Raw genomic sequence first — 11,370 nt, forward strand, 5'->3', positions numbered from 1 at the left:
AGACAAAATTTCTTCTCAATATTTTTATTCGCAACCAAACATTGATTTCTCTTTTTCTTTTTTCTTTTTTTTTTTTTGGGGGGGGGGAGGGGGGGGGGGGGAAGGGCAAGGGTTAATACAAGGACAAATGTCACTATTTAAACCCACTCAGGTGGAATGGCTATGACCTCGGCCCGACCCCTGCCGCTGAACCTGCCCAGCACATTGAACGATTGTGTGTGTCATGTGCGTTCACACATTGCAGCACACTCAAGGTCTATTGCAGGAAGATGCGAAGAAGGAAATCACTTGTTTGCAATCCCCCAATCACTCCTTCTCCCATCCAACCATCCTTCAACTACATTAATGTTCGCTCCAACAATCCTACTCAGCATTTGAAAGAGCTTTGATTTGTGAAGAGTACGTATGGATGAGCCCTGCCCGAGGAAAAATAATGGCGGCAAATTTGCATTCCATCATGATGCTTTCTCCCAAGCCCTGACACAGTCCCCTGTTGGCTCCAAGAGTGTCTGCTGAAATGTCTTGGCTCTTTTGTCATAGGAAGAACACCCTCTTTTTTTCCCCCTTAATACAACGTGTAGTCTGTCTTTCAGTCTTGTACCGGGATGTATTCAGCATTGGATAGATTAAAACTTCACCTCAAGTCTTAAGACATGTTGAAACCAAGCATGGTAAACAACAACGGTCTGGTTTTTTGCTATGGTGTGCCAAAAGGAATCATATCTGGTTCTGTTACAATATCACTTCCCCATTGATAATTTTGTCACAAAATTAATCCTCATCTGATGATTTTGTTGCTCTTGACTTCAACATACATGTAAGAATAACATTTTGGGTGATTTTGTACTGAATTACTTACTTTTTTTCCTCACAGAACCAGACATGGTTCCTTTTGGCCCACCATAGCAAAAGACACATGACCATTCCTGTTACCATGCTCGGTGTAAATGCGCCCTTATTGTATATTAATCATGATTTCTCATGTTCAGATAGTTGAGCTTTCTGAGATAGTATTGACTTTTTTTTTAACTGCAAGCATAAAGTTTTCAATTTTCTGAAGCAAAGAAAAATTTAGAGGCAAAACAAGATTTTTTTTTTTCAAAGTCTACTGACCACTACCAATAATGATGTCACAAGGGTTTACCAGCACTTTGTTACACTCGTACAGTACTGTTTATGTAGAGTTGTATCCTTTTAGCATTTATAGAAAAACGGACACATGCATTTCCTTTAAAAATATGAAGAACAATTTGTTATGAGGATTCTTGAATATATCCAAACCGGGCGAGCCTTCCCACTATTGCATCTTTACTCATTGTTACTTATCATATCAGGACACAAGAAATGGTATAACTTGGAGATGCCTGCTACCTCAAACAGGTACTGTATACACCATAAATTATAGCGAGTCTAAATTTTCACAAATCGGAACTTCCCGATGATTTCGCCAGTGGTTAATATCGTGAATGGTCAGTGATCATGGAGTCCTGTACCGAATGGAGAAATGTACTGCGGAGACGTCTCCACGAATGAGAAAAAATCTCCATGACTATTAAAGAAGATGTCTCCATGACTTACGCATGAAAAAATTATTACCTTATTTGGAGCTACACGTCTCTGACGTTACCTTGAAGTTGCCTTCTTGGTGGGAGCACAAACTACTATTTGATCTTTCGAGTCGTGGCGACTGATCAGTTGGCCGTGTCTCCTCCAGTGAGGTATGTCATTTATATTGTATATATACCAAACTTATGGGATACCAGGGATTTAACTCCATCCTGGCAAACAATTATGAATCTACATAAGGATGAGCACATTGATCAAGTCTAATAAAAAGCAGGGGGAGGGGAGGTACATGTAAAGGACTGTCGTGTCACAAAGTGCGCCCTCTGGAGGTGAATGTATGGTAGATCTGCTTCCCTGCAAAAAGATTATTATATAGAATCATGCAATGCAATTTAATTTCTTTTCTTTGCTCTCTTTCTTTTTCTCTCTTTTTTTTTTTTTTTTTTTTAGATAAGAGGTTGGAAGGTGACACTTTTACAACAGCCACAGGGACCACTGTTTACAAGTGAGTATAGGTTACCTCGCCTAGGATCCGGCGGAACGAAATGGGCACTCGGCACGATTGCCAATTTGACACCAAATATTGCCTGTTGTTACTCTGGTTACTTCTGTGTGCCCTCTACATGAACCGGGCCAAGCCCATTGAAACAATGCTTGTACCTACTTTGAACATGAAGAGAAAAGAAATGGGGAAAAAAAAAGAAAAAAAATGAGCAGAAACGGCACATTCATAAACTACATTGTACTAGACTTATACCCATTCTTATGGACACACAGAATTAAACACACAGGACATGACATATAAACGATATTAAAGCTATTCTTGAGAAGGCCTCTGAAACATTGATTCATCCGATAAGTGAGGTTTTTTTTTAACATATGTGTTTGTTGTTGCTGTATGGCTGCACACTAAAAAAGGCCAAAACACCAAACAGGACATATCCCCTTACCCCGGTCTTCAACCTGAGAAACTCCTTCCCTTTCAAATTCTTAAATTCCCATAGTCTTCATACAGGGATAACATGACTTCTGAAGGCAATGGGCTACTGTATACACTGTTTTTTCACGTACAGATATTTTCACCAATGAGGAGGTCACAGGCACAGAGGCCTTCATAATTATGCACACTATTACCTCAGCACATGGTGACATTTTCACGTGTTGTAAAATTTGCGGTCCAACCGTGATTTGCGAAATTTGCGAAAAATTAAACCCTCGTGAAAATAGCAGCTTTAAATATAGTATATGCCATCACATCTTGTATTATTTACATCCCTACAAAGGTGATCATAATAAAAAAAATGTAATAATGTACATTTATATAGCGCTTATTACAGTAGTTTCTAAGCGCTTAACATTTAAATCTTATACATGTATAAGGATTTTGAAAAACATAATAAAATTATATAACATTACGTTACATAATATTACATTAAATTACGTTATATTACATTACATTGCATGACATTATAATAAGTAATTGAACGAAATAGATTGGATGACATGGAATCAGTGAATCGAACTACAGTCCATTGAATAGATATGTTTTGAGTCTGATTTTGAAGGTGTCAACAGAAGGAGAGTCACGGATTATCACTGGGAGATCGTTCCAAAGCTTGGGGGCACACACAGAGAAAGCACGGTCACCGTAGCGAGTCTTAGTACGTGGACCCGTGGACATGATCATGCATCATCTTTGTTTATAAATTAAATCTAACTTGAAATTTGAATCCATGTATTCATTTTGAATTCAAAGTCGTTTTCCACCAATTAAGTCACACTTGTACACAGACAGTAGAGCAACTTATACACTTTTCTAATAACATACACGCAACTGAGGATTCTCACAAACAAGTCTTGTCCTTTAAACTCTATTGAGCAAATTGGGTGCTGGTGTATATATTCCCCTCGAGAAGATATTGGGTGGAGAGAGTTGCTCCAATGATCACTTAATGGAGTCGGGGGGGGGGGGGCGTGGAGAAGTCCCTGTGTTGATAACGGAGAAACAGACAGACAGGACAATGAAACACCACCTTATCCATGGGTGTATGCAAGGGGGGGGGGGGTCGGGACCCCCCAAATTTTCAGAAGGTCCACTTTTTGTAAAAGACATTTTTGTTTTTTGAGGGCTTTTTACCCTATATACAACAGGAAAAAAAGTGACCAGGTGGTGTTCCAGTAAATTGTCAAAAACCTCGTAAATTTCGTAACTTAGTTTTAATATGCCATACACTACCTTATTTCTAAGCGGCACTGCCATGCCGAAAAAGTCACTTTTGTATGCACCAAATGGCCCCATTTTAAGATATAAAATTCAAAAACTCCCTACCGTGGGAGGGGGGACACCCCCCTCCCACATCCTCCTTCCGCTCGGTTGCTCCGCTTCCTCGATCGCAAAGGTAAAGGTCAAAAAATTTTGATTACGACCCCCCCAGAAAAAATCCTGGATACACCCCCCGTTATCCTATCATCCCCGACGCAGACTCTGAGAGCAAAGAAAAGGAGCTGGGATACACTAACAGCTCTGACTCCTTAAAAAGGGTCAAGTGGTGATACATGCCTGGGAAACGGTTTACAAATCATTGTGTTTCGGTATCTCTCCCACTGTACAGGGAGATTTCTCTTCTGTATCTCCATCTCAGTTCAACCCCCCCGCCCCCCAAACCTTCTTTCCACTTGCAATATCCATCATTAGGTGCACCCGATATGTCTACTGGATTCTCAAGTCTTGCATTTGAAGAGACATGTCCAAACCGTGCAGCATCTATTAGCAGGCCGACAGTGTAGGTTGCAGATTTATTGGCCATGATAGGTCTAACCTGTGAGGTATTGTAATACATAGGGAGGCAGGGTGCAACAGAATATTGGTAAACACAGCTCAAGGCAAATATGAATTGTGCAGTCCAAAAATGGATCAGACGTCTTGTATTTTTAAAACTGTGATTGAATGCGGTTAAAAATGTTTGTTTTTATGATGTCAAAAATTCATATGCCATATGACTTATGAAAAAGGGCAATGTTTTGTTCTGATCAATTAAATCCAGAAATACAAATATAGTGGATTGTGTGACATTCGTTTCAAAACAACCTGGACAAATAAGCACTTTAAAAGAACAAGAACAAGAAGAAGAAGAAGAAAGATCTCTATTGTATGTCCATTGCAATATGAGTTGGGACTTGATATGTGACCTGCCACAACAAAAGGATCCAAAAGTCACTGACAGCTGAGCAAAAAAAAAAAATAGACTTTGAAGTCAGATCATAGTGGCATAGTGCATGGCATCCTGTTACTGATTGGTTGTGCGTAGACCGCTGGCACTATAAAGCTTGAATGAACATCGTGGAAGTTGCTATGAGCGGACCTTCTATTGTCAAGAGATGAAAACTGTCTAACCTCCCCTTGATCACGATTGCGTCCGAAAGAAAACTTTTGAAGGCGGTTTTCTCAAAATGCTCATTTCTCAGACCACGCAACACAGTCTAATAAAATCATCGAAATCTCAGCACCCGACATTTATGAGTCGTGTTATATATGAAATTAAAGTGGAAGAGTAAGGAAATAATGTAACGTCATTCTCAGGCAATCGACCTCTCTCGACCTTCGGATCCTTTGGTTGTATGTCACATATGCACCATTTGCAAAATAAGCACTAGTTGCTATTAAAATGAATTGAGATTATCAAAGCTAGGCAGCTGACCCAAATGTGCTCTCTGTCTAGTTTACAAGAAAGAACAAAAAACATTTCCTTCAACATTTTGTTTGTGATCAACTTACAAAAATTTGTTCTGAACAAATGTGTGCAGGTCTTAATGCAATTCTATGGCCGAAGAGAAAACACTGTATTAGACAGAAAATTAAGAAAGGTCAAGTGAAAACTGCATCTAAAATTAGGTGCTATGTCAGACAAGACATAGGGACATCTGGAAGAGGATCTGAGGTTGTCATGGTAACCTTCACAGACAAATTTAACGCATTGAAATCATGGTGTTATTGAAAAGCTGTGGTCCTCCTACCCCTATTATTGGCAGCATGCCTGGCAAATCACTTGTGGAAATTAAACCCCGCATAAACACTGGGACGGAAAGCCATTTTGGAAAACACTTGAAAGGACAAACACACAAACAAACAAACACAGGGAGAAACACAATCACATCACTGTCTCTTGTTGATGAACATGGACATGCCCAGTCCTCACCAAGAACAGCTGTCAGCTCACAAATTAACCGTCCAGAATCTCCTTAAATCTCTTCCATGCATGCTACGTACTCACATACAGAGACATGGTAGTTACACTTACAAGCTCATTCCCAATGCCAAGGGGGGAAAAGAGAGAGCATGTTTCAATGACAAACTGTGGACATGCATACCAATAAATTCAGAGGCTGCAGCCCCTTGTGCCTCCAAATTGAAGGCTGTTATATGAAATGTTCATATCAATCACAGCTCTATTACATGCAACCACTACAAACAAAATTCTGGTTGGTCTGGATATGTCATTCTTAACTATTTTTAATTGCCACTGGCTTTAAAGGATTTAAAACAAATTAAATAAAAATCATGCTACATATCTGCAATTATGTAACAAATGTGATCAACTTTTTAGTCATGCATCTTTACACAATCTATTGCACATAAAAAGCAATGTACGATGTCCTTGGTTGGTGGATGTGATTGTGTTCATGGTAATTCTATGCATTCCATCCTTACATGTGGACTCAATATACTCCTACAGTCATTTCTTTCCAATTAATATCTGTTTTGGGTTCATCCAATTTGGATAACATTGTTTAAAGATCAGTCTTCATCAAATAATAGACTTTTCTTTTTAAGTAACAGAAGTGGTTTAATCAAATTAGAACAGTAACATATCAAGAAAATTACAAGTCAGAGAGTTTGCAGAAGACTTCGCATAAGAGTGTGTCGTGCTGTATTTCAAAGTTTGAATACGTACAGTTGTACGGAAGTCGTGTGACATAAAGCATTATATGTAGAACCTGTAGATGACGGCCATGTTAGCCATTTGACCATATCATAGCTGGCATGCAGATTTGTATCGATCTGTCCTATGCACAAAAGCCAGAAACCATTCATCTTCCTTGGAGGATTCAATATGGAAACCCCCCTGCCTCTCACCATCTCTAACTCTCTATGTGCCACGTTCGCACGTTCGACTCAGTTGACGGCGTGCCAACTTCGCATGTTCTATTCAAAAGCACAAACCCGTCCAAACTGAACAATAAACCGCCAAATGCCACAGTACATTGAAAGCCTTTCTCGCGATTCCATCCCCCTCACATTTAGTTTGCATTCTATGTGGTGATTGGCTAGCCAAGCGGCGTACCCTGCCTACTGGATTTGCATGTAGATTCTAAGTTTCTGTCACTGTTTTGTATAAATACAAAAGTCATGCTTTTACAATAATGTAACTTCTGGGCATTAGAAAGAAAAACAATCATAGCACTGTCATACAGTTTACAAGTACATCAAGGCAAAGTTTGGCATTTTCTCTACAACTTTGCTCACTGCATGTCCAATTCAACCTGAATCTATAAAAGTTATATAGCTTCAAAAAGCAGAATGTTTTCTCAAAGCATAACTATGTTGGTGTCTCAGAATAATGTGGCACACAGGGAATTTACACCATCGCACATAAAGAGTTAATCTTTGGAATGTGGTGCCATGCAAAGATACTGGTGCCCCACCATAGTAAAGCAGATCATGTCGCAGTGGTACATGTTCAAGTGATTATAGCTGTTGATGTAGAAGAAGTGCAAGTGGCATAACAAAGTGGTGAGACAAGACCAGGTGATAGAAAAATGGCAGTAAAGGAGTTTTGTACAAGAAGAAAATATGTGGTAGAAGAGATGGAGTTAGTGGTGTTTATACATTGTAACTCTAGAAGTGGTAGAAATGGTGGTAAAATGTAAAAGAAGATACAATTGTAGAAGAGATGGCTTTAGTGGTAGTTCAAGTGATTATAGCTGGAGAAGTAAAAATAGTTGAAATAATAGTAAAATTGAACAAGAAGATAAGGTGGTAAAACAGATGGTTAGTATGTTGTAGTAAAAGTGATTACAGTGGTAGAAGTAGAAGTAGTAGAAATGGTAGTGTAAGAGAAGACCAGGAGATAGAAGAGACAGCCTTTAGTAGGCATACAAGTGTAGTTATAAAAATGGTAGATTTAGAGTTGCTAATAGTATGGCTGTCATTCTTGTAAACAACATTGCAATATTCTCAGGGCAAAAATGGTGCATTTTTGGCGGGGCCAAAAAAAAACTGTATTTCAACATTTCCTGCAATAGACACATGCGTAATAGCACAATTTGGAGACAAGACGTATTTTCTACGAAACCTGCAGAATCTTTGACCTGTACAAAACACTGAAAAAAAAGGGGAAAAAAAGAGCAGTTGGCATCTCTGCTGGATGCAGTATTAGAAATAGCAATTCAGAAATGATAGTCGAAGTTCATTGACAGCATACTATCACCTGGCGGCCAGAGTAGATTGGAAAAGAGCAACAGGGAATTTTGGGGGCGATCCAACACTCGGACAAACACTTTGGAAGGAACAGTTGGACAGCAATGATCCGCAATGGCCTGGGAATGACAATTCATTGCACACCATCCTTGAAGGGGAGGGGGGGGGGGGAGGGATATCCTGATGACATCACGACATGAGCACATCATCACTCCAGCCAAGGCTGGACCCACTTTCTAGCTGAACCTGCCCTTGATTTTACACTGGCATGGCCGGAGGTCATCGCAGTTCTTTAAATAGCGCACGTCTAAGCTAAATTAACATGGCAAATTTAGAAAATGGGGGTGGGGATCGGAAGATTGCGAGAGATGAAAAAAAAAAAAAAATTGGTCCTATCCTTGCTGCCGGGGATTGACCCCTTTTTTCATGGCAAATAGCATTACTGAACGGGGGCTGCAAATTTTTCCCACGCTCTATGTCGTCGTTGCATCGTGGGTCCTCTCGCATTATCGCGTGTGCTTACTGGTATGCTCAATCATATACCGCAGCGGACAGGGCAGCAAAGTCAGCTGAGCATGGGAAAAAAGAAAAAGGAAGAAGGACAAAAAAAAAAAAAATGCTCTGCTAATGACAGCCGCACACGCATAATTAACTCGGCAATCATATTCATGCGTGCGAAAGACTTCGGCGGGCCAGGGCCGGCGGGGGAGAATGAAAAGCTTCCTCTGATGGAAGCAGACAGCCAGGCGGACAGGCAGACAGATCAAGGGCTTCCAGCAGAAAGAGAAAATGAATGAAAACGCCGCAAGAACACCAACAATGAGCAAAGCATTGCATCAAGGAAGAATGGAGAGACACTTAAAGGGACATTCCAGACGATTTTCATAATTTCACATCATGTAGTACATAAATCAACAGCTCCATGTATAGATTCGTGGAATTTGTTGTGGTCCTTGAGCAGAGAAACCAATAAATTGAAAATCTTAAACAAATTACACTGAACAGTGTTGATGACATCAGAGCCTCATATATTTCAGAAATGTAGCAGTGCAATTCCATTACAATACCACTTGCTCAACAAGTTCACCTGTGAAGAATCTATGCATGCCTTCTTCTTTTGTTCTGCTTCCTTGAGCCCCAACTCATGCATTCTTATGGTGAGGGTGCCATGTCATCATCCTTGTTCATTGCAATTTGTTACAAATTTTGAAAACATTCTCATTCCTCATCCCAATCACTATAAATTCTGAAACTCTGTACTCAGTTTAACTGATTTATAGTTGTTCAAATGTATAAGTCTGAAAATCATCCGGAGGTCCCCTTTAAGGGAAAAAGTACAACTTTAACCCATTGAGGACGAGTCCCGAGTATACTCGGGCAGGTGTCTATGGGAAATGAATGTTGTACGATAGCAAAACCAGCACATCCTTGACCCGTTGAGGACAAGTCCGGAGTATACTCCGGCAAGTGTCTATGGGAAATGAATGTTGTAGCAAAATCAGCATGTCCTTAATGGGTTAATAGATGAAGGATGTGCAGAAATAGTGTCCATCAGTCAAAGTCATGTATCTTATAGCAGAAATAAAAGATCATATTTTATTTTCCTTAAACACAAGGGATTTTCACAACCTGAGAATGTACAGTCCACTTGCAATAAAAGATGCAAATCATATTAATTCAACTGTGCAATCCTGTGAGTATACATGTACAATAGGCCATCAGAATAACTGACAGACACGCTCAGAAACTAAACTGACAAGTACGCACTTGTTCAACCACTCAGATTTACATCGTTTTTTCATTGGTCATTTATCGTATTTTATTATCTCTCACAAAGAACAATTAAAAGAAGCTTTAGTTTTGAGAGCAGTTTACTTGATTGACAATGTTTTTCTCACCAATCGTTCAACTTATATTTCTATCTCTCACAAAGGGCAATTAATGGAAACTTCAGGTTTGGGTAGAAGTTGGCACTGATGCATTTTGTAGCTACCCTATTCGGTTACACAATTTATTATGTATGAAATGATTTGTAAAGAAGAATAAGCCATATGCTTTTCCAGAGGCCACCATCAAACTCAATCTCCTGCATTTTGTATGTATGAATTCAACTGAATAATCAATGATTTTCCGATTGTTTTTGTATGATTATAATTCACCTATACAATACTTAATCATGGGTATGTACATTATATATGACCATATTTATGTTCATTTTGTGTTGGATACAATGTGAATAGTATTGTATTTTTTTATGTTGTATATACTTCGTGAACAATGCAGAAATAAATCAAATCAAATCAAATCAAATCAAAGTTCATATGACATTTTTCATATTTCACATTTGACTATCACCCATTACAGTAACTGACAGACACGCTCAAAAAAGCTATACTGTCAAGTACATACTTGCTCAACCACTTGGATTGACATGCTCTTTTTCACTGGTCATTCATTTCATTTTTCTCCATAAAAGAAAACTTCATGTTTGGGTAGCAGTTCATATGATATTTTTCATATTTCATATTTGGCTCTTACCCTGTCAGCCATAGATTTTTACAGACTTAAAAAAAAACAAAAAAAAAAAAACAAACATGTTGGAAATGAATTATTCTGAAATGTGAGGAGATAAAGCTAAAAGTTCTTCAAAAGAAAAAAAAAACAAACCTGCACACAATAAATTCTGGACACAAAGGCTTAAAAGCAATAATCTGAAAGCACCTACCTTTGCTGGTTCTGACTGCACCGCACTGTTGCCATGGTTACTAGAGGACTGTGGGTCACTGACACTCGCCCTTACGGTGGTTTTAAGCTGCAAAAGAATGGCAAAAAAGTAATGATGATCAGCTTGAATATATAGCATTCTACTGTAGGTGCATATTCAATTTTCACATATCTGCAGACTATTATCATTATAATGTCTATATTCATTTTTTTCATGAAAAATATAAAAATACAAATTGTATACTCTGTATGCTTATGATAGACTTAAGATGCTGTCATGCATTAAATATACTGTATGCTTACAATATGATTAACATTACTACCATAAGATTGTCATGATTTTCAGGCAAGGAAAAACAATAGTTAAAGGGATGGTACAGTATTGGTGGAGATGAGAATTCGGCTTTTAACTTTTTGCAAGATGCCAATAAAACACTTATGATACAGTACAGAGCATACCATTTTAAGAGGAATTCAAAGTTTACTTGATGGAAATTGGGTTTGGAATGACTGAAACATCCAAAAACAAAGTAAAACAAAGCGATCGTGATAAAGTGTGGGTCCCACACTTTATTAGAATTGCTCTGTTTTGGATATCTCGG

At 38.8% G+C, this 11,370-nt stretch overlaps 1 protein-coding gene across 1 annotated transcript in view; it reads right to left on the bottom strand.

Moving 5' to 3' along the window:
- LOC140241107 (uncharacterized) overlaps positions 1 to 10,804 on the bottom strand; it is a 189,200-nt gene extending 178,396 nt beyond the window's left edge. Inside the window, exon 1 of the mRNA XM_072320875.1 lies at positions 10,770 to 10,804. Within this exon, the coding sequence (XP_072176976.1) occupies positions 10,770 to 10,804 (35 nt within the window). The remainder of the gene's footprint in view (positions 1 to 10,769) is intronic.
- Between the last annotated feature and the right edge of the window lie 566 nt (positions 10,805 to 11,370).

The sequence above is a fragment of the Diadema setosum genome, chromosome 17 (genome assembly GCF_964275005.1).
Source record: "Diadema setosum chromosome 17, eeDiaSeto1, whole genome shotgun sequence".
Taxonomy (NCBI): domain Eukaryota; kingdom Metazoa; phylum Echinodermata; class Echinoidea; order Diadematoida; family Diadematidae; genus Diadema; species Diadema setosum.